The sequence below is a fragment of the Cibotium barometz genome, chromosome 53 (assembly GCF_041138505.1).
Source record: "Cibotium barometz isolate CiBa-2024 chromosome 53, ASM4113850v1, whole genome shotgun sequence".
NCBI classification, from domain to species: domain Eukaryota; kingdom Viridiplantae; phylum Streptophyta; class Polypodiopsida; order Cyatheales; family Cibotiaceae; genus Cibotium; species Cibotium barometz.
The window spans coordinates 23,343,960-23,368,076 of record NC_141098.1 but is presented as its reverse complement, the minus strand read 5'-3'; the positions used below and the strand labels follow the sequence as shown (position 1 = coordinate 23,368,076).

Sequence of the window (24,117 nt, the reverse complement as noted above, 5' to 3'; positions counted from 1 at the left end):
CCGTGACAACCTGAGTTGCATAAGAAGTTCTGAATGACCGCAAGCAAACACTAGTTGGAGATAGAAGAGGAAACTTGCTGCTTAAGCTTGGGGCTGAAATCTACACATTTGACTGTTGTTTGTGGGAGTTGGAGAAGGTTGGCCTAGGTGAAGGAAGGCTCCAATGGCAAGAATGAACGATAAGGGCATGGGCTATTTATTGACTGAGGCTGCGATTGTCATGGCTTATGAGAAGGAAGGTGGGAGACTAGCCCTTCAGGTCTCTCGCCTTCGCATTTCGATAGGGCCAGGCCCAGTCTCATCTACTGGTCATTGGGCTCTTCATTTGAGCCAGAGATGGGAGATTTGTAGCGACATTGCCGCATGGCACATTTGGAGAGCTTGATGTAGCGAAGCCATAGAAGGCACCCACACCTCACCAGCAGAGTCCATCAAGAGCTTTTGGTAGAACATCATTCATACCCTTTGCGGCCAACGGTGGAAGCTTCAACGTGGTTCTGATTGTATGTGAAAGCGTCGAGAAGTCTTCTTGAGGCTCGTAACCTCGTATTTTTCTCACAGATAGTGGTGGCGAGTCCACTTGGCACTATAATAGACCACTTCTCCCTCCCTCCTCCCGTCACCCCCCCAATTGTATGAGATAGCCTTCTCCTCATAGAGCGGTCAATTGGAGGAGAAGTGCATCCTTTTCTCTTTTTTGTTCTTTGATTCTCACTCCGTACATGGAGATGAGTTTGTACTTAGCCTTTTAAGGTTATTTTTTGGTAACTAATAGACGGATCTTGTTTTCGGGAAAAAAAGCATACTTAGGCTCATTTTTAGGGTTCAAATCTCTCCTAGCACAAACGTAAGGGAAAGGGATAAGAAGCTTTACAAGGAAGACCCTTGGACAAAGGAAAAGGCAAGGGAAGGACTTTTGGACAAAAGAATGCAAAAAGCTTAACTCAATGCTTCAACAAGTTTAGTACATGAGAAAAAAAAACGTTTTCCTCTTCAAAGAAGAAAGAAAGAAAGAAAGAAAGAAAGAAAGAAAGAAAAAAAGCGATTATTATTTTAGATATTTTCTCAGCTTTGCAGGGACTCTCGACTTATGCACCTAACTCAAGGCCAATGTTATTCTAGGTTGTATGGTTATTTCACTTCACTAGTTTATAGACTTAAGTTTGTGCATGAGGGTAGGCATGTTATGTGTGGTGTAAGCATGATGTGTAAGTTATTCTGATAGTTTCTATCATGGAGCCGCGTTAAGTTTTTGACAATTATCAACTCAACTTATGCACTCTAGATTTGTGTGGGATAATATTAGGTGGTATGGGACTCTAGAATTATTACGCATAGAAGTCCTTGATACAATGTCTCTTTTACACGTCTGTGATGAATACTTAGTGATATTTATTTGTGACGGATAATTTATCACAATTGAGTGTTGAGAGGGTGATCCAAGTTGGTTGTGAGTGAATCCAACCAGCTATGACACGTGTGAGGTGTGTAAGGAATGTGTGAGTTTGATTGTGAGTGAATCCGATCAACTCTTTTGGTTAATTCTTGAGAGGGTGACCCAGGTGTGGTATAAAAATTAAGAGCGAATCTGATTAATTCTTTAGAGGGTGATTCAACTTGGTTGTGAGTGAATCCAACCAAGCTGTGACACGTGTGAAACATGTGGTATGAGTTTGATCAACTCTGTGAATACGTGTGATACATATGAAGACATTGTGAGAGTGAATCCAATGTGGTAGTTTGATTGTGAGTGAATCTGATCAACTCTAAGACATGTGTGATGCATGTGAAAGGTTGTGTGAGTTTGATTGTGAGTGAATCCGATCTACTCTAAGACACATGCGGCACGTGTAAAGACATTGTGAGTGAATCTAATGTAGGAACGATTAATGTGTTGTGCTAATATTTACAACCAAGGATGGTTGTATTCTCAACTGGGAGAATACAACCAAGGATGGTTGTATTCTCAACCAAGGATGGTTGTATTCTCAACTGGGAGAATTATCACGAGAGTGAGATTTTTTAGATATTTTATTTTTGTAAAAGAAAGCTTGTGGAGTAAGCAAGGATCTTTTAGATATTTTATCGTCCAATTTTTGTAAAAGAAAAGTTTGTGGAGCAAGCAAGGGCTAAAATAGCCATCTAACCTATTTTTGAAGTAATAAAATCTATAAATACTCAAGCGGGGATGCTTTTGGCACACGCTTGGGGGGGCAATTGGGACCCCATCTGGTGTTCTCTTTTGTTTATGTATTTTTCTATTGTGCGTATTTCTTGAGGTCTGCGGTTTCCCGTTGCAGAAATCATTTTAGGCCAATGATATGTGGATAATATAGTGTATTAGCTATCACTTGGGGCATATATGGATGAAAGACGAGACAAATCAAGGGATAATATATGATCACCCTTAATTGGTGACTAGACTTATGGAATTACAAAAAATGTTGTTTTGCTCTCTTTCTAATGTGTGTGGAGAAAAAAAGAACAAGAAAATACCATACATAGTGTATAGCAAATAGGTGGACCGAGTTGAGATGCAAACACTGAAGCCCATATTGTTTCTTACTAGCTCTAACACACACAAAAATAGCACATGTTGCTTAAAACTTTCTAGCAAGCATTAGGTCATACAATTAAAAATGCTAATATTCTATAGCTTGCTCACTAAGAAATCCATAATATTCTTGACGAAATTATTTAAGGAGAAAAACTACAATGATAATGAAGGATAAATTTGTGCTATTAAGGCTTCTTTTCACATCATACATTCCACTTGAGGCCATATACTAGACTAGAGGTAGATATGGCTATAAGTATATACATTGGTTTCATCGTTATATATGATGAAGACTAAATTTGTGCTATTAAGGCTTCTTTTCATGCCATGTGTTCCACTTGAGGTCATATGCTATACTAGAGGTAGATATGGCTATCAGTATATAATGGTTTTCTCCAAGATAAACTTTTAGTTTGATGTAAATAAACTAGTTTTTTGAATAGTAGGAATTTGGACACAAAATTATGTGTAACCAAATTTCAATAATGGACACACATTCTTATGCTTAATATATAAGTGACCTAATATGAGAGAGAGAGAGAGAGAGAGAGAGAGAGAGAGAGAGAGAGAGAGAGAGAGAGAGAGAGAGAGAGAGAGAGAGAGAGAATTTCCTATTTTGCATCATGTCTCTTATGGGCTTACATGTGTGTGAGTGAGCATGTGTGTGAGCATGCATGTGTAAGTGAGCGAGAGTGAGAGAATAAACCATCTCATGTATGTGTGTGAGTGAGTAGGGTTGAGAGAATGAACCATATCATGTACAAAGCAACCATATTGAGTGACATAGTGAGACAAAGTGAATGAAGAGAGTGGAGAGACCAAATGGAAGTAGCACTTTGGAGCACAACACATAGTGGGTATCTAGTAAGCTCCCAACAACAGTTATGCACTCTTTCTAGCATAGGTTGGTGTGAGGAATGGCATCCTTGGCACCGTTGCCAAGGAATGGCTTGGTGACTTACCTCTTTTTGTTTGCCAACTTAGCACACTTGTTGAGATATATTACTTGAGATATATTGAACTTGCCCATAGCTCTTTGAGCAGTGGTGTCACAGGTGTGTGTATGGAAACAAATGTATTTTTATGTTAAAAAGATCTATTTTTGTTGTTTGCTTTTTCATTGAAGGGTGACCATTGGAAACTCAAGGGAAACCTTGTCAATGGGTGGTTTTGCATAGCATTTTGTTCATTTTTTATCTTTATGTTCATTGTCTATTGTTTTTTTGTCAAAAACTCAAAAGGCCATAAAAGTTAATCTTAATACTTCCAACTGATAGCAAACTTTGGTGTACTCATATTCATCCATTCATAGAATCCCAAAAGATAAACTCAAAAGTTAATCTTAATACTTCCAAATTAATAGCAAACTTTGATGTATTCATATTGATTCATGCATAGAATCCCCCCCCCCCCAAAGAAAAAACTCAAAACGTTATTTTTCCCTATAAATCTCAAAAACTTAAAAACCTACACCTATATGTACAAAACTTACAAATGTACTTATATGTTATCATTATGTACATCGTACAATACGTAGTGTATATGATGAGCTTATCCACCATAGATAAGCGAGAATTTGATACGTGGCACTTTAAGTCATCCAATTATTGGTTGTTGACACAAGCCTTATCCGTACAAGTTCACTTGAAAAATACATACATACAAGTTCACTTGAAAAATACATACATACATACAAGTTCACTTGAAAAATATGTATGTTGTGTTATAAATTATACAACAACAATCATACATCGTCTATACATTTCAGGTCAAAATCACTTCATATGTTTGATCATGTATGTATTACAATTTGTTTTATAGCATACAATTTTTTTTTGTGGTATGCGTACAATTTGCTTTACTAAAATTTGAATGGCGTCTTCCATACAAAAATCACTTCTTATGTTTGATCATTTATGTATTACAATTTGTTTTATTACATATAGTATGTTGTATAATTTTATATAATTTAAAAAAACCTCAACATTTGTAATTGTGTTGTTGGGACAATTTATTATATACATGTACATATTATACTTTAAAAATACGTCAAACACTTGCATAGAGCCTCACATAGCATGTTCTTGTCTTGCTCTTTGTTGAGATCCTCTCACACCTCACACAGGGCGTTGCATATGCTAGCACTAGATATGCATGTGACTAGGCTTAGAATTTGAACGGCACCCCAAATTTTTTTAAAGGCCTTTTTTTAAACTAGCTTTTCTTTATGAAGAGATTGGAAGGGCATATAACTAAATTTCCCAAAACCCTTCTCTTATTTTGAAGGGTATTAGTATTTCCTTTCCTTCCTTCTTGTGAAGGTTTTGACCCCTTTGGAAGGGTACTGCAACCTTAAAATTCCTTCCTTCTTGTGAAGGTTTTGACCCCTTTGGAAGGGTATTGCAACCTTGAAATTCTATCGTTGCATGTGAAGCAAGGCAGTGAATTTTAACACATGGTCTTCACTTTAAGCTTGCAGCTTTTTTAAGGAACCATGGGGCATGGCCTTAGGCCATCATTGGTTTTTTCCCCTCTAAACGGGGTGCATACTACCATATTATATCCTTATGTAGCCCCATCAATACCCAGGTTTAAACTCAATTCCACCACCAATCAATGATGTCAACAAGAGGATTGCGTATCATGGGAACCCTAGAGCTCACATCACTCTTATGCAAACACCTTATGGAACCAAGACATGTTAGATTTTTTACGGGCACTCTTGCCCTTCAAAATTGGTGGGTTTGGTGAAATATAGCATTTTTTTTGTATTTTAGTATAACTTTTAATAATCATTTTAAAAATTTGCAAGTATTTTACGAAAAAAATTGTTCAAAACAGGCATGACGTCGCTCGTCTAAAAACAAGTATGAACCAAGAAAACCATATTATGGAATTCTCATCAATTTTACCTATAACACAAGCTACAACCTCGATAGTATCTAGCCCAATCTCAGCCTTGACTTTATTGAGCTTGTGTTAGTGGCTCATCGACATAGCTTGGCTTTCTTGGAGCTTGTGTGCTCCTTATTATCACATTTTTTTGCCACCACCATCTTTGGCCTCTAAAGGGGACAAAATGAAGTTGTCACCAATTACCTTGGAGAAAATGTTATGGTGACAATGATGACCCATGAAATGCCAACTTTTGCCTCCTATTGGTTTTACAAAGCGAGATCTGGTTAGATAAATTCTAGAGGTTAAGGCTCCAAATATGGCTCTTTTTATGGCCTCTTAAGAATGGGTATGGTTTTGATCAAGGCATTTGGCATGCTCTGAGGTTCCCTTAATGGTTCTATGATTGAATCTAGTACATGGCCTTGGTACAAACACTCGCCAATCCTCAGTTGATTGACTTGCTGGAAATTTGCATTATCACATTCATGATCAGCTACTGTTTTAGGAGATGGAGAAAGATACATCCTATGCACACGAGAGGTGGCTACGCCACCATCATCACTAATGAAGAACAACCACAACTGACAAATTTTGGAATCCAACCCACATGGAGGAAGGAGTTTCTGTCAGTTCCAGAATACAACCGAGTATACATGAGCGCGCCACCAACAATGAGGGTAGATCCATTGTACATGCCTATCAAGAGAAGGTGGATGACGCTGGAATTCCAAGAGCCAAAAACAGGGACTCCCATGTGTGTAACAACTTCCTATCTTCACACCAGCAACATTTGGCCATATTCAGGAACAAAGACAACAGATGCTTACATGGATCAGAGCATGGCGAAGAATACCCAATCCCGCCATTGTGGCAAGTGTCAGGTTTATGAAATTATTGGTGGTGCTAATAGATCAACCAAAAAAACCTACGACAATGGCTTTGAAGTAGAGCACTTGAAGTTCGACATGAATCAAGGGCCTTCAGACAGAGGAATAATGTTGTACTACCACACCGATTAGAATGTCTTCCAGCCTACATGCATGTTACATTTGAAGATATGGTGGACACTGGATTTCGGAAGTCACACTCAGCATTTCGCCGCACTCTTCGGAAGCTCCAATCCAGACGAAATTTCTACCGACATGAGTTCGGTGATGACTAGGTCTTCTAACCTTAGTAATAGGTTCTGAGAGGACAGAACCTACATCAGGAAGGGGGGATGTTAATCCCATTTTGGATTAACAACATGATCCTCAATTGAGGACATTAATAAGTGTCATGAAAAGGCACTATAAAGGTTGTACATTATGAGATATTGGCCACCCAAGGCTTAGTAAGTAAGTTTTTGGGCGCCCAAGTGTGAATAAGGGCTAATTGTATATAAGGCATTTTCTCATAATGAAAAGACACAATCCCCTTTGTGCTATTGAGATCTCTCCCCTTGTGATTTGAGAGAGAATGAGGAGTGAGAGCATTCTAGCATTGTGCCTCTTTCATGCTTGTGTACTTATGCTTGTATGAGAGAGTGAGAGAGAGTGTGATTGGTCTATGTGATGGTGTGAGTGACTCCACGGTGACGATGTGGAGGTGGAGCTTGACAAGCAAACTTGGAGGCCTCAAGGGACTCGAGATCGAAGCATTGGTAAGTACCCCCATGACGGTTGTGATTTATTGATCATCCATTAGGTGAATGTGTAGAGTTCCCTCTTGGAGGTGTGGTAGCCCAGAACACCAAATAATTTCAACAAAAAATACATAATTAAACTAAAATTAATGATCTTAGTTCTATGTTTAAACTAAATAGAGCTAGCATTCACTAAAAATTGCATTCTATTGCATTGTTTGATGCAATGGATGCAAAATAAGCCTAATACAAAATATGTGCAAGCCCTAAGAACATGAAAAACCACCAAAACAACAACAAAAACAACAAATTAATCTAAAAATTAAGCAAAAAGCATTCTTTTCAAAAACAAAAAAGAGAGCTATTCTACACCAAATCTCACACAAATCACCATTAAATCCACATCTTGGAAAACATTAATCAAGATAATGGGCAATGGGTTATGCGTAGATTAGAGGCAAAACGATGGAAAAAGCCAAGGGATTGCTCCCTGCCCACGGTTGCAGCGGCGTCAAAAATGTTATGGCTCACTCTAACCCTCCTTTTGAAACACATCCAAAAAGTGATTACCTTGGTGAAACGCAACTGTCGTGAGTGAGTGAGGATCTTTCCAATGGTCGAGCTTATAATCCTTGAGGTCTCCCCAAAGCTCTACAACTCCTTGAGAAGAAATTCCACCGTGTCTCCCGCCGCCACGTTGTACTACGGGTCCTTGTCCCTCGTCTCACCTCACTTCAAGTGCAATCGTTTCCTTGATCTGACTATGGGACTTACGGGTTTGGTCAGATCAGTTTAGTTAGTTAAGGCTTTTGACTACGTTAGAGTAAAAATATCCTGGAGGAATCGCCCGTGCTTTCTGGGTGAGGAAACTAATCCCTCGATTTTGGAAGAACGGAGGGATAAGTTTCTTGTTCGGATATCCGTGGGCGAGGCCCTGAGTGAGGGACCTTGCCCCGCGCAAGAAGTGCTACTTCCGCTGCACCCCTGAATTCGTTGCGCGGTGGGGACATGGATCATTCAGCTGGTATGAGAGCAAATTTGGCTAATGTGGATTAATCGTGAAGCCAAAAAGGTCAAAAATTTATGAAGTAGCAGTAAAAGGTTGTAATTGTGTAATGAAATTCATACAAATTGATATTCAGACTGGATTTCATAAATAAGTAATTGGGTCTTTACATGGAAGTACCGCAATTGCATGGAATTTCTGACTTGCTTGAGGCCTAGACATGATGGTATTTACCTTATGAATCCAAGGACTGTGACTACCCGTATATACCGAGGGTATAACTGCACCTCTTTACTGGCTGTATATACGACTCTGGTTGAGAACTGATGAGTTGATTTGGATTCTGATTGAAAAATGATGATTCATGAGATTTGGTTGAAATGCGATAAGCTGAGCAAAACCACACTCCCATGAAGGACTGTTCAGATGGAAATTTCGGTTTATTGTGAAAAGGATTTGAATGATATGATCTGACTGAAGTGTTACCTGATGATGAGTTCTATATAAGGGATCTTTTTCCCAGGATTTTGTTGGGTTCACCAAACTATAAGGAATCCCAAAATCAGTTGGATCTTACGGGAAAGAGTTGTCCTCTAGTTTGCGAGATGAGGACATCTTGCGTTTTTTTAAGTGTAGGATGTAAGATTCCTCCCTCCGGCTTTTGAGATGTGCAGGTGTAAGAACCTCCCCTTCTGATCTTATAATTATTCCCCTCTTTGAAATAAAAGGAAGATCTTGTTTTACCCTGTTTTGGCCTGGAGAGAGAAAATGTCTAGAGGGAGGTAATTCAAAATTGAGATATTTTTGGATATAAAAATCCTCCTAGTATCTAAAATGGTTTCCCCTGAAATGGAAATTCAAAAAGAACTTTCCAATGTGCAATTGGAATTAATTGATAATAGGTAAAAAGGACCTTAGCCTAAGGGACCATATTTTCAGAATTTTTTGGATTATGGTCTAATTAAGGATCCTATGGACCAATAAGATTAGTCCAAATGTAGGGAGGAGATAAATTGAAGAATAAAAGAAAAACCCCCCAAAAATGAGTAAATGCTCACATAAGATGAAGAGTTGACTGAGTACAAGGTTTATTAGTTAAAAATTAAGAGATATTTAGAGGAAATAATGCATTTTTGACACCTCAGTGTGGGGATCTCCCCTCATGAAGGAGGCGCCTATTTCACGTGTGGAGGAGTTTTAAACTCGAAAATAATGAGATATTTTCATCTCTCCTCTCTCCTCTTTCAACTAGATCCAAAAAGTAAGCTAAATTGACCCAAAAATGGTCAAAAATTGACCAAACTGATCTAGAAAATTCTAGAATCAGTTTGCTTGGTTAGAGGCTCACTTTTCCTATAAATAGAAGCCTCCCCCTTTTGTAAAAGCTTAATGGTGTTTATGCACTGTTACTCTACTCCTACCCAGAGCCATTTACATTGAATTTTCTTGATAATTTAATTATTTTTTGGCAGTAATTGGTGGCCACTCTTGCTTCAAACAAGAGTAGAACCCTCAATCCCTCAAGCCAAAGGAAAGCTTAAAACTCCATGTAAGCTAAAATTTTCTTACTTTTTAATTTTAAATCTATGGTTTTCTTGATTTTCTTATTTCATAGTTGATTGAAGTAAATTCTAATGTTATGCCTTGATGAAAAGGCCACCCCCTTCTCTTCTTTACAATTCAGCCCTTCTTTATCCTAGAATGATTAACAAAAAGATTAATTAAACTTTTCTTATTGTTTACTCTCTTGAAAATTGAAAATTTTGTAGATTAGAGTCCTTTACATCTAATTGGGGTTAATTTAAGTTGAAAATAGAATGATAAAAATGAGAAATGGTCAGCTATACAAAGGAGGTTATGATAAACTTTTCTAGAATTTTGTGGAAAAGAAAGTTTATTTTTATGTTATTCTAAAAGAGTAATTCCCACCGTTTGTGCATTCTAAAAGAAATATTCTAATTACTCCATGTACATATTCACCTATGAATATGCCGCTTTTACATTGCTATGGATTTCATCACAGGACTTCCTTACACAAAGAGAGGATGGGACAGCTTGTAGTTGTGGTGGATAGGTTGACAAAGGTGGCACATTTCATCCCTACGAAGGTCAAGTACATGACATCTATGGTTGTAAAGCAATTTGTGGCGTGTTTGTTCAATTTGCATGGCATGCTACAACAAATTGTTAGGGATCGAGATATAAAATTCATGATTTCATTTTAGAGAACTTTATTTGAGACCATGGGAACTAAGTTAACTCCTAGTATCGCTTATCACACCAAGACCGATGGTGGTCAAATAGAGCGAGTGAATAAGTGGGTGGAGACTTATTTGAGACACTATTGCCATGAGACTCAACATGCATGGTATGATTGGGGTTGCCTCTTGCCAAATTTTCCTACAATATAGTACTCCTCATGTGAGGATTGACATATCACCATTTGAAGCATTATATGGGTATAAGATCAATGTACTAATGGTGGTCATCAAGCAAGAGCGTTTTAACCCTTAAAGTTGTCAAGAATATGAGTGATATGATAGAGATGGAGAGACATGGAAATCTTGGTAGAGATGACAGTATATGATAGAGTTGGAGAGACATGGCAATCTTGGTAGAGATGACATTGTGAAAATATTATTTTTGGCATTATGCAAGTCACTTTCATAATCTACCATGTATGCCTTATAAAGAGTAAACCATGCATGAAAGAGGTTTCACGCATCACTTAGAGTATGCCTTATAAAGAGTAAACCATGCATGAAAGAGGTTTCATGCATCACTTAGAGTAGTACCAATGCTATGTTTTGTTTAACCAACTACACCAATGCATGACCTCTATCATATAACGATGGCTTAACCATGGGGTTTCCCATCAGTTTATTATTATAAACCCAATAAAATAGTATGCTTGAAGGTTTTTCCTTGTTTGAGAATCTCCAAATAAATTGTAATCTAGAACTCTCAAATGTAAAGGAACATTTTAAATTATTGAGTTCAACTAGAAAAAACAATGATGTTTATTTAAAGGGACAAAATTTGTATGCCAACTTTCATATACTCCAAATTAGTGATCATTTATTTTTCTCTTTTAGATTATTTATCACTCACAAAAAAACATGAATTATATTTTTGATAATGTTTGATGGTTAAAAATGATAATATTTAATGAAGAAAACAAAGTAAGAAAAATGGTGTTTATTGATATAACAAATCTTTACAAGATCTTATATATCCATAAAATTTATTTATGGAAATAAATAGATCTACTTGCTTTAACTTTCACTATTTAAAGGTGATGTCTTTTGTGCAAAAAAGTGATCTTTGAAGTTGGTTCAACTTTCAGTTTTAAAAGGTGGCGTATTTTCAACTTTCTTTTAAAGAACATGAAGAGGCAAGTAAAAAACTTGCTTTCTCAAAAAAATAAGGGAGAAATAAATGTGTTACCTATAAAATTTCCATTCATGTAATCATGTAAGATTATGCATTCATTAAGCTTTTAAAAATTTAAAAGTGTTTTGGTACTTCCGTGTAATTAATTTAAACTCTTGATTCTAAAGCCTTAATTTATGGTAGAAGACCATGAATAGCTTAGTTGAATAAAGAATATTCTACAACAAGAGCACACTTTTCTATACTCTTCATCATAAATTAACACCATATTAGATAATTTGGGAAAACTCCCATTCCCATTTGAAAAATGGGATCATGGGTGAACCTATCCAAGATTTTGTCAAAACCCCCTCATGTGACATATCATTGGAAATATATTTAAGAGTAGAATCTAAATCTATAATCTCCGACAAATTTGGAGTTAATATGCTCAATATATGGCCAAAACTATATTAAGAAGTTGATTCCCAAAGTGTGAGATTTTTTTTCCAAATTATCTAATATTGATTTAATACAAGAAACCACTAAACATAGTATGTAAGTTTCAAAAGGTATGTCATTTTTTAGTTCATCACAACATCTTTACAAGTCACTTATTATAAATGGGTTCCTTAGCATGCCTAATTTACAAGTTGCATAAAAGAGTCCTCGTCATGATGAAGAACTTAAATTGCTACACAAAATTGTTAGCCGGGTTCCGTAGCCTATTTTACCAATTGCACAAACAAGTCCTCGTTAATTTGTTACACTTATTCCTTAGCATGACTATTTGACTAGTTACACAAAAGAGTCTCCCATCATATGAAGAACTTAAATTGCTACATGGAATTGTTAAAAAATTACAAAAGTGATCTTAGATCTACGAGTGTAAATAAAGGGCACTTCTTACAATGAAGTTGATATTATTTTGGAAATTGAAAGTAAAGAATAAAAAAATATCCAAAGCACGTCAAATACAGTTGTAATAAGGCCTTATTATCCTCTTCATTTTTATCCTTTTGTGCTTTGTGCTCTTGAACATAAAATTACATAATGCTTAACTAAGAAGCTACTTTTCTTGTTGGAGGTGCCCAATTACGTTGACAATATAGCTCATGGATGGAATAATACTACTTTTGAGTCCAGTCTTCAAGAAATAGATTTAAAAAAAAGAAAAACATGGAAAAAATGTTTATGCGTACCATTATTGCACTTTTTCTGACACGGAGTGTACATATTTGCCTATAAGTTTTAGAGGTATGGTCATACATGATTTTCAAGGAAGTCAGAAAGGTAAATAAATTGAAAACTACTTAATTGTGATCTTTTTTAAAAAGCAATAAATTGTATTGTCAATACAAAAAGTCACTATTTAGAAAGCTTAATTGACTTGTTCTATGATTTCAATCCCACAACCACAACTTTCAAAATAGTGGACTTAATGGATAGAGTTGCATCGTCAAGAAAAGCTGCCCACATTTAAATATTTTCATATCTATAAAGAGCTTACTACCTCACATCTAAATATTTTCATATCTAAAAAGAACTTACATACATTCTATAAAGAGCTTACTACCTCACATCTAAATATTTTCATATCTAAAAAGAACTTACATACATTCTATGAAAGAAGATGCACATTTGAATTTGTATGTGAAGCAAAATGTGCTTCTTAGAAAATGTTTTGTCAATGTGTTTCGAGAGTGCACAAACACACACACACACACACACACACACACACACACACACACACACACAATGAACTTGAAAACACATATCATACATCTATAACACTTATAAAAAATTTAGTAAAAGACTCCTATTGAGTATCTAAATTAACCATATTCGATATATTATAGGTCCCAAAATAAGTTAGCCTCTCAGTCGTGTTGGTATGATCTTGAGGTTGTACTCACCACCCTCCCAAAATAAGTTCCTCAATTGAGTCCCTCTGCTTGTCACTCAAGGTGTTTCACTATATAGAAACCCATAGCATGTGTGTTTAAGGGGCAATCAAAAGCCGCATACCTACGACAAGTCTTTTTAATTTAAATACAATTCTCTACCCATTGTGCATGACAATTTTCATTTTTCAAATAAATAATTTTTTTATCTATGTAGAATTCATCTAACAATATAAGAAAACAAAGCCCCTTAAGTTCAACTCACATGTTATCTTACATATTTTTAGTGCGCCCCCCTTTTAGGGCTTGCCACTACTATTTTTGTAAATGGCGACCCTGAAAGAACATAATTTCCTTAATTGTCAAATCTTTGTGAATATAACTACTGCAATTTAGCCTTAGTATAAAGGTGTTCAACATTTCATAGGCTGTTTATTCCCTTTATATTTTGTATAAAAAGATTGCTTTTGCATTTCTTAACATTCAATACTTTTGACATGCACACATGCACGCACGCACACAAAAGCATACACGTGCACACAAACATACCTGTATCCATGTGCATGTATGTGAGACTGTGTGCTTACGCGCGTGCGTGTGTGTGTCCTCTCATGTGTGTGTGCATAAGTACATGCAGTTTTGTGTGTGTATGCATTGTGCATGTTTACATGCCGGATTGTGCATGTGTATATAATTGTGCTTGCTAATTGTCTGTGAGAGAGAGAGAGAGAGAGAGAGAGAGAGAGAGAGAGAGAGAGAGAGAGAGAGAGAGAGAGAGAGAGAGAGAGAGAGAGAGAGAGAGAGAGAGAGAGAGAGAGAGTACAAGGTGATTTGGGTCTTGGCTTGAAACAATTTGCAACTGTGTAGATGAAGAGTGCTTTGAAGGAATCCAGGAACAAACTGCTGAAGGAGATTGCTAACCGTGAAGCTAATCAAGTGGAGAAGATGGAAATGGACCTCATCTAATGATGTGGTTGAAGCAGAAAAGGAAATAGAGATAAAAAAGAAGGAAGCCATGGCCTTGAGCAACAGGGACAACAGTCTGACACATTACAGTTTGGAACTCGTAGAAATGCAAGCAACCAATTTGTCTCTAATGGACTATATGCCTAAGTTAAGTGTCTTTATAAAAAGCTCTCTTTTAATATATTTACAGTATTATCCAGAGAGAGAGAGAGAGAGAGAGAGAGAGAGAGAGAGAGAGAGAGAGAGAATTAATTAACTCTTAAGGCAGATACAAAAAATGGGGGCAATATCTGACGTGGCAGAAGTACGGTCAGCGTCACGTCAGTTGCGTGGAATACTTTTTTCGAGGTTTTTAAATATATATTTTTTAATCATCGGGTGCCGTTGAAAAGTAAAAGTAATGATAATTTTAAAAAATAAAAGTTCATAAAAACATCAAAGTTTGATGTCATTTCGTGGACAGCGACTGGCGATTATTTCCAAAAAAGAGGGGAAGAAAAAGATAAAAACAATAAATATTAATAATATATTATTCTGTTTTTCTTTTTTATGCAATAAAAGTCTTAAAAGGAAGGCTGCAAAAGGCGGTGGTCGAAAAAAGCGAATAAAAAAATCAATGATTACTTGTTTATTTAATTTTTTTTGGGGACGTTTCAATGATTTTTCTCTTTTTTTTTTGGGCCTCGTGTTTTTGTTGGCCGTGGCGCCAAGTTTGGCTGCGGGACAAAACAGTCCCTGCCAAAGTTGGCGGGTGCTGCGCCTGCTAAATGTGGCGAGCTTTTTCGCAGTTCGTTGCAAAATGTTTACTTTTTTAAAATTCTTTTTTTTTCCGTAAAATATTTCATTTGCAAAACTCATTTTCGTTTTCAATCAGGGGTTTAATAGAAATTAGGCTTTTTTTTTCTGAGCGGTTTAGGGTTTCTGGTCATGCTGTTTCTAAGAATTAGGGTTTTCTGAAGCACAAATCAGGGTTTCTCTTTGTTACTGGCATCTTGTTTTCATGGTTTTCTGCAAATTAGGGTTTTGGAAGTCGAGTTGGGGTTTCTGGCTAGTTTCTCAAGTTTTTCTGCGGACTAGGGTTTCTGGCGAGATCAACAACCATCGGTCCTACTAAGGGTATGTTCTTTTTGTGTGATTTTTTGTCTCATTTTTGAGAGATCAAGCCTGCAGACGTTTAAAGTAGCTTGATTAATTTTTTCTTGGCTTGATCTTGGCGAAAGTAACTTCATTAACGTTGTCATTTGAATTTTTGTGTTATGCTGCAAATTTGATTTTATTTTTCTTGAATTTCTGTATTTTTGTAGGGGGGGCTTTCCCTTCTGAGGACGAACAGCAGCAGCAGGTACATGAGAAATTGCAATGGTCAATCTTCTAGAAAACCCCCAAGAGAAGAGAAACCCTAGCACTTAAGCTAAGGCCCTTTTTTTGCATGGAAAGAAAAACCCTAGCACATTTTCTAAGGAGGGCTTTTTATGGAAAGAGAAGAACCTCCTGCTAGGGTTTGTGTTTCCACCACCAGCTAAAAAATCTGTGCATGGAAATCAAGGATTCCATGGGCCTGCCACCATCAGGATCTGCAGGAGTGACAGGATCATTTAATGGTATGCACCCAAAAAGTGCAGAACTGTTGTCATATGTGTCAGCGGGGACACCCACCCCAGTGCATGCCCTAGCACCCCTCAGGGCTGATGCCACAAGGGCCATGGTAGCACCCTTTGTAGTCACCACAGGTGCCGTTGCCTCGGCCACAACTGATCCCACCACAAGGACCATAGCTGCAACTCCAATAGCTGTCACCCCTCCCCCCTACATACCTGAAATGTCAACTGCCATTGTCCCTCACTTGGGCTCACTCACAAACACGGGTGGTCACCACCATCTTGGGCTCGGAGGAACAGACTCTATGAAGAAGAAGCGTGGGCGGCCCCGGAAATATGCGCCGGATGGCACTGTTGCGATTACATTGAAGCCATTCTCTTCACCAACTCCCAGACCCTTGTCACCCCTCCAAAAGAGAGGCAGAGGAAGACCTCCAGGATCTGGCAAGAAGCAGCAGCTAGCAGCTCTAGGTAATAAGCCTCTCTCAAGGCGTTTTTTTCCATGTAGTGAAAAACCCCTTAGTTGCAAAAACAGGTCCATGCGTTTAATCTATTTGCAAGAAATCAAAGCTTTTATTGGTTTCATATGAATGTTTTTGGAGGGATATATATTATTATATATTTTAGTTATAGTGCACCCAATGGGTGTAGGCTGGCAGGTACTTACCATGGGAAGCAAAACCCTTAACCACCAGGCTACACACTAGTGGAATTAAAATGAAGCTGCTAAATTTCTCGGAACAGATCCTTTTTTTTTTTCCGGATTTTAGAGTATTTGCTACTCTAAGGCAGGTTATACATAAAGTGACATGCTATGCTGGTTTGGTTTTGGATTCTGGAACTCAATTCAGATGTATCCAGCCTAAGTTTTTCCAGTTTTGCTTTGACCCGATTTGCACAAGCAATTTTTAGAACATTATTTTGCTCTTTGGCATGCATGACAGGAGAAATGATATCTGGCTCTGCGGGTGCCGGTTTCACACCTCATGCCATTACAGTTGCCACTGGAGAGGTAAAGTTTGACCCCTACAAGCTCTAGAGTGTATTTTATGTGTACTCCAGAGTCCAAAGTTGTAAATTTGGTGTGATAGGTTGCATAAGCTAAATTGCTAAGATTATTGATGCATCTTACAATAGGATGTGGCCGCCAGAATAATGTCTTTCTCGCAACAAGGACCTCGAGGAATATGCATCCTGTCTGCGAATGGAGCCATTTCAAATGTCACACTTCGTCAACCCTCGATCTCTGGTGGCACCGTAACTTACGAGGTTCAATCCCAGAAACTCTCTACTTGCTTTCAATAGGCTTGGATGGGTGCTGGTACAAAAATTCGCCAAATGCTTTGTAGTGTTTAATGCTGCTGATATTGGTGCAATTCGTGCTGTAGGGGCGCTTTGAAATTCTCTCTTTGTCCGGGTCGTTCCTTGTGACAGAATCTGGTGGGACACGCAGCAGAACAGGGGGACTTAGCGTGTCTCTAGCAGGGCCAGACGGAAGAGTGGTGGGGGGAGGAGTTGCTGGAATGCTACTGGCGGCTAGCCCAGTTCAGGTAAAGGTTTCAGCATTGCTTCTGTATTTCTGGCACCTCTTAGCTTGTAAAGTTGAATCAGGTGAACGTTTGTCTTGTAGGTAGTTGTGGGCAGTTTCATGAGCAACTCTCGGAAGGTCCAAACCAAGCCCACTAAAGTTGAGGGGGCAAGTAAGTTATCGGTATCTGGCCACCTGAAAGAAGGTGGCAATCCACCAGCCCCAGAGCTGTCGATGAATGATATGGCAGATCTCAAGCCCGACAGCCCACCACTCAATCAGAGCTCCGGAAATGCAGCTAGTAGCAATGCTGAGTCACCCCAGGGTCAAATGATTGCAGTACAGTTTATGGGTTGGTCAGCTTCCCAAGGAGTGCCGGAAGGCAGGCATAATGCTGACATTGACATATCGTCACCAGGGCAATGATTGATCTGGTGCTTTGAACTGACTTTTAGGTATATCTATAGAGCTTTTCAGCTTCACCCGTCTGTAGCTGGAAACTTTACTTGATGTTACAAGCTAACGTAGTGCAGCACTAGGAGCCATTTTGTGTAAGTTTACTCGTTAACCTCTGTGGAGCTTTATTTACTCCAAAAAGAGGTTTGTTGTTTATTATTAAGTAGTGTCTAACAGACAGGTATTTGTGGCAACTTGCTAGACAAGGAAGCAGATGGCTAGTTTCTTAAGCTGGTGTATGATTTGTGACCGGACTTATGAAGGAAATAATATACAAAGATAACCTGTCTGCCTGTAGTTTCTCCTTTTGATCCATTCCCCTTTATGTATTGGAATGTAAGGTTTGAATGTGCATCTTCATTTTTTGAAAAAGGTGTGGATCTTTTCTTTTGACTGTTTGGATATTTATTGTGAATATATAGTCAAGCCTACTGGTAGCTCCAAGCCCAAGTGGCTATCTGACCATGTTTCATGGGAGGGGCTGTGAGTTCAAATTGAATGTGTGTGTGTGTACACATGTGTATAATCAATTGATTATCATCAATTGTCTACTTGAATTTGGCTCTTTTATGCGGTGTGGTAAAAATTGGTTGCACTATCGATTGAGGGGTTTTGATTGCGCTTTTGTTCCAAGAGTTGTTGATGTGGCAATGTAGTGTCCAAGTCAACATGCCACATGACATGTGGACATAACACATCAGGGGCATACCATACATATGGGCAATACCATGTACATTGTGGGCATATTATACACATCATGGACATACCATACATATCGGCGTACCATGTACATTGTGGACATTCTCTATATGCATCATGGACTTACTATACACATCATGGACATACCATACATATCGGTGTACCTGTACATTGTGGACATATTCTATACGCATCATGGACTTACTGTACGCATCATGGACAGTACACATTATCATTCTCCTCGTCTACCATCGGGGTGATGTTGGTGCTTCTTGTCCTCCACCGTCATTTTGTTTTGAGGGAAACTTTAAAGAGCTGTATTAGAAAAATAGACTCTATGAAAGACTTATTACAAAAAGCTTTTTTAAACGAGAAGCTCAACACTATATCTAGGAACTAGTCATAGGGTAGCCTAGACCTCAACTAGGTCCATAATGTAATGCATGAGTTACTCATCTCATCTAGAAGCAGCAATTATTTCCCTCTTCTTAAAGTCGAGCTGAATTTGTGTCTCTGGCTTCCTCGATGAGATGCTCACCGTCTACATCCATTTTGGCCACAAGAATATTATTGAGCTCTTCTATTTCAGAAAACAACATTTCCTTGGTATCCTTCAAAGCACTCCGAATTTGCAGAACCAAAGAGTTTCTCAGACGTTGTACCATGTCAAATTGTTTTTTATGAAAAACATGTATATTTCTACCAATCCGAACATTCCATACAAATACTGATGTGATAATATTCCATATTTTGTTGAACAACCGTTAGCCAAGAAGAATCTCTTTCAAATCAAGATCCTATGGATGAGTGTAGTATACAGATTGCTGAAGGAGTAGAGCATGTTTGATTCTCGGGCAAGAAATAAAGAGATGTGGGATAGATTCCAAAGTATGACCACAGCCTAGGCCCTTGGAGAAGAGTTCTAATCCCTATTTTAGAATGATTTATGATGGAAATAGAAGCTAGAAAAAATGTTTGAAGGCAGTCCCAAAATACCTCTATAGATTGGGGGTCATTGTGAATTGGATTGTTGGTATCATCTGCAAACTGCTGTAGGCATAATTGCTTTTGACCGCCCTGGGAGATTGATCCTTGTAAGTCTTTTCCCTTGTATTGCATTGTCAACAAGCCAACCAAGACCATCAGTAGCAATGCCAAAGAGAAGAGGCACCAGAGGACAACCCTGCCTGATGGATCTTCGTGGTGCAAATGGGAGTGAGAGCTGACCGTTTACTGCCACTCTCGCACTGGTTGGCCCAAACATGGTATGAACAACTTTAATGAACCTTGGTCCAATTCCCATATCGTGTAAAGACTGCAATACAAAATCCCAGTTCCAATCTATTAATAAGCTTTATCAAAGTCAATCTTGAAGAAGATGAAATCTTCATTAGAACTTTGAGCATGTTCAAAGCCCTTCCACATGGCAATAATGGCATCCAAAATAAACCTTCCCTTCACGAAACCTTTTTGTTAACTTTTGATCCACGCATTGAGGTTTTTAGTCAGATGAAGTGCAAGGGCTTTTGCAAAAAATTTGTGAGCAGTAGAAAGCATTGTGATGGGCCTCTAGTTACTGATATGCTCTTTGGTCCCTCTTTTATGAATTAGCTTAATTACACCTTCGTCGACTTGTCGAGGGAAAGCCCCAAAGGAGAAGGATTCCTTCCACACCAGCATAAGATAAAGAATCAAAACCTTTTAAAACATTTGAAAAATTCACTAGGAAGACCATCTAGTCTAGGGCTCTTTCCATGAGAGTCTATGGCTACTCCAAGTTCTTCCTCACTTTTATATCCCTTTCAAGTAAGGCAGCCAGGGGAGGAGGAACCGTTTTGCTCCTACATGTAGCTATTTTGGCACAAGCTTCTTGTTTAGCAATGGATCTAAGGGGTGGCGAGCTGAAGATGTTCACATAGTGAGAGTGGACTATTGCCAGATTATCCTCTGTTGATGTGGCCAAGATTCCAAGACTGTCCCTTAGCACATGGATATTATCTTTTTCCATTTTTTTCCTTTATTGGGTCTATCTCCTTGGCAATAGAACCACTCAGATAGCACCTATCTCGTTGGTATTCAACCACGTTGAAGTCCTCCACAAGGATGATAGGAGAAGAGACCGCCATAGGGCTGGCTTGGAGCTAGCTGATGAACCAGAGGCATATAGGGAGATTAAAAACCACGCAGAATCTGTTTCCATCCTCACAGAAATCCATTTTTTGGAGTCGCCAACCACAATACCTTTGATAAATGCTTACCTTTTATCATGGGGATGCGTGTTTTGCACATTTGTAGCTCCCCAAGGGATATTTGTCACTCCAATGGTTGTAGAAGTTGCTCCAAGGGCTTCCTTCTCCTCACAACAATGATGCCATGGTGGTGTAATGACTAACTCTCTCTCTCACACTCACTCACACAAGAGATGGAATAGGTAGAGAAGGTAAAGCACACAAGAGCTCTCTAATTCACACAAGAGAAAAGCCTTTTATCATTAGTTGAGTTATCCTTTATAAGAAATATGTAAGTGGTCGGGCATCTAGTGACTTGGGCACTCGGGTTCATTACTTCCCATTCTCCTCACATAAGGTAGATTCGAAGGAGCCTTGCCTTCCTAATAGGGAAGCACCATGTTGAGTGTGATGGGCCAAGGACTGGGTGGGTTTAAGGAAACATGATTTGATGCCCTACACTCAACTAGACTATCATTTCCAACAATTAGCCAAGATCGAGTTTGCATCAACAAAGGGTATCTCTCAGAAAATCGATCTTTAGTGCTCACCGACGAGTGGTTGGTGTGGGTGGTTAGGCAAGTAGGTTTAGTAACATCATTATTATTTAGAAATGATGTGGTAATGTTGTGACTCTGAGATTGGCCTCTCAATCAGGTTTGAAAAGAATGACAAATAGAATCGGATACCTGCCCTGGTACTACCACAAATTGCAAACAATAGAATCCTACACTGGGTACTACAAAATTGAAAAAATAAATTCTTTTTTTAAAGTTTGCGTTTTTAGGTCTTTTAACCTTTTTTTTTTGGGGTTGTCTCACGTCACATCTAGTTGACTAGCTTGGCTGACAAGCTCACACAAATTTGGAGGAGCTTGGCTCACATGAATTTGGTGGGTTTGGTTTTTAGGCCAGGTCTAACAATTCTTCAGATTTTGGACTAATGTTTCATATTGCTCACAAAAAAGGAAGCCCAAAATGATTGGTCAGAGTGATGTTTCCTATTTCTCACAAAAAAAGATGCCCAAAATTATTGGTTAGAGTGATGCTAGAAAGCCGGCTTTCCCACCGCTAATTGCATCTTATGTTAGCTCTTGCCATGATTATTGAACCGTCGGTTTGGTCTAGAGTCTAGACCATTCCATGTGTTAGTGTTGATACATTCGAGGTAGAAAATTAGGATCATACTCATGCAAGAATTAGACGAAGGTTAGTTCCACCCAATTTAATATACTAGTAGAATAATGCTGTCTAGAGTGAAACACAATCATTCCCCAATTAAAAAAATTCAATCACTCTCTTTTGGGCAATTGTTTCATGTTTCACGGGGGTAATCATGCCTTGCTATTTTTGGTGAGAAGAAAAAGCTAATTTTGGCCAGACAGTTAGCTTGTTGTGGATGCTATTGTTGGCAGGAATTTGATTTTTCCATTCATTATACACCAAGTAACTAAGCATGTAGTTGCAAATTTCTTATCTCAGATTGACACAGAAGAGAGCCACCAAGGGGTTCTGGATCAGTTCTCAGATGCAGATTTATTTGAAGTGATTGTATCTTTGGATTAGTATGATAAAATGCTATTCTCTTAAAAAGGGAAGCTTTACAAAGATAGTGAACCAAGACCACAAGAAGAGATCAACTTCTCTTCGAAGGAAAACCTTTATGGTGGTGGGTGGCCGGACATCTATACAAGATGGACATTGATAAAATCTTTCACCGGTGTGTGCAATAGCATGAGCAACAAGCAATACTGAGACAGAAGCGCATCAAGAAATAAGTGGATGACATTTCTCCAGGGAAGCGACATGTTGAAAGATATTTCAAGTAGGATTGTGCTGGCCTATAGTTTCAAAATATGGAAATAATTGGAAATTAGTTCAGTAGTGTGATGTATGTCAAAAAACTACAAGTCAATCGAATATGCAGTAGATAGTATAATCTAGTCCTACCCCTAGAACCATTCAAAAATGGCGTCTTGATTTTGTAGGTCCATTCAAACCTCCTGTGCTCACAGAACCCATAATAGATATCTTCTGGTGGCAATGAATTATTCTACTGAATGGCTTAAGGCTTGGGCTTAGGCTTCAAGGGATAACAAAGCCACAATGGATTACTATACCAAATGGGTTGAGGCTTGGGATTTAAGGGATATGTTAAGGATCACCCTAACCCTCCTTGAAATACATCCAAAAGAGATTACCTGGTGAACCGCAATTGTCGTTGAGGATCTTTTCAATAGCCGAGCTTGTAACCCTTGAGGTCTCCAAGCTCTACAACTCCTTGAGAAGCAATTCCACCACGTCTCCCGCGAGCGTTGTCACACCGCTGTGTTGCACTATGGGTACTCGTCCCTCCTCTCACCTCACTAGGGGTACTCGTCCCTCCTCTCACCTCACTTCACTCACACACACTCACTAGGGGTACTCGTCCCTCCTCTCACCTCACTTCACTCACACACACTCACTAGGATGCATTAGGGAGAGAGATTAGTAAGAGTAAGACTCAATTGCACAATGGGAGAGTATTTTGTATTATGAGAGATGTTCACTTATATACATGGCCATAAGTGTTCACACTCACTTAAACTATGGCTGGCCGAGCACTTAGGCTCATAAGAGGCCTAATGCTATTACAATGACTACTCTCATAATATATCCGTGAAGTACATCACTTAGGACTTCATCCTAGCTTGATACCACACGCTCTTGAAGTGGGAATCGCCCCATAAATACTTCGTCACACCATTACAGGCGCCCGTCGTCTCCAAGTTATAGCTTTGGACACTATTGCCTCATATCTTGAGTGTATGACCCTTTGGCGTATCTATCGTGACTCTTTGATGTAAGATAATGGTGGTAGATCTTGTTAACCCTAGAATTGGGTTAATATCCCCCCCTTCCTAATGGCGATTACGTCCTCGTGATCGCAATGAAGACCTTTATGTGGGGAGAATGGACAAGCTTTGTTGATGGCTTTGATGTTGATTGACCGCTCAATAGTCTTTGTCCCTCCAGAAGGAATAGGAAAAGCTAGTTAGTGAATGAAAAGGTTAGTGGTTTAGTGGGAATTCCTAACGGGGTGGGGGGTTGGGCTTTTTGCGAATAATTGCATATTGTGTGCGCATTTTTTTTGGCTTATTGCTCACTTTGTTTTTGGCAATCATAAGCAATGTTACATGTGATTTGTGTTAGTGGGGATGCTAAGAGATGTTAATAATAGGAGAGAAGAGAGGGAAGGATCCGGAGGAACGTAGACTTAATCATCAGAATGAGATGGTGATT

General features: G+C 38.6%; 1 protein-coding gene across 1 annotated transcript; it reads left to right on the top strand.

The window, feature by feature from the left end:
- The first annotated feature begins 14,954 nt into the window (after positions 1-14,954).
- LOC147608423 (AT-hook motif nuclear-localized protein 11-like) lies at positions 14,955-18,202 on the top strand. The gene is made up of 6 exons (XM_086788844.1): positions 14,955-15,443; positions 15,632-16,396; positions 16,870-16,937; positions 17,063-17,194; positions 17,314-17,475; positions 17,556-18,202. Exons 2-6 carry the CDS (start codon positions 15,862-15,864, stop codon positions 17,877-17,879), a joined length of 1,221 nt encoding a protein of 406 aa, XP_086644970.1. The 5' UTR covers positions 14,955-15,443; positions 15,632-15,861; the 3' UTR covers positions 17,880-18,202.
- Positions 18,203-24,117: the final 5,915 nt, after the last annotated feature.

Coding starts and splice junctions, on each gene's coding strand:
- LOC147608423 (XM_086788844.1), top strand. CDS start 15,862: ATGGAAATCAAGGATTCCATGGGCCTGCCACCATCAGGATCTGCAGGA. Junction 17,195..17,313: donor GTGGCACCGTAACTTACGAG/GTTCAATCCCAG, acceptor TTCGTGCTGTAG/GGGCGCTTTGAAATTCTCTC. Junction 17,476..17,555: donor TGGCGGCTAGCCCAGTTCAG/GTAAAGGTTTCA, acceptor TTTGTCTTGTAG/GTAGTTGTGGGCAGTTTCAT.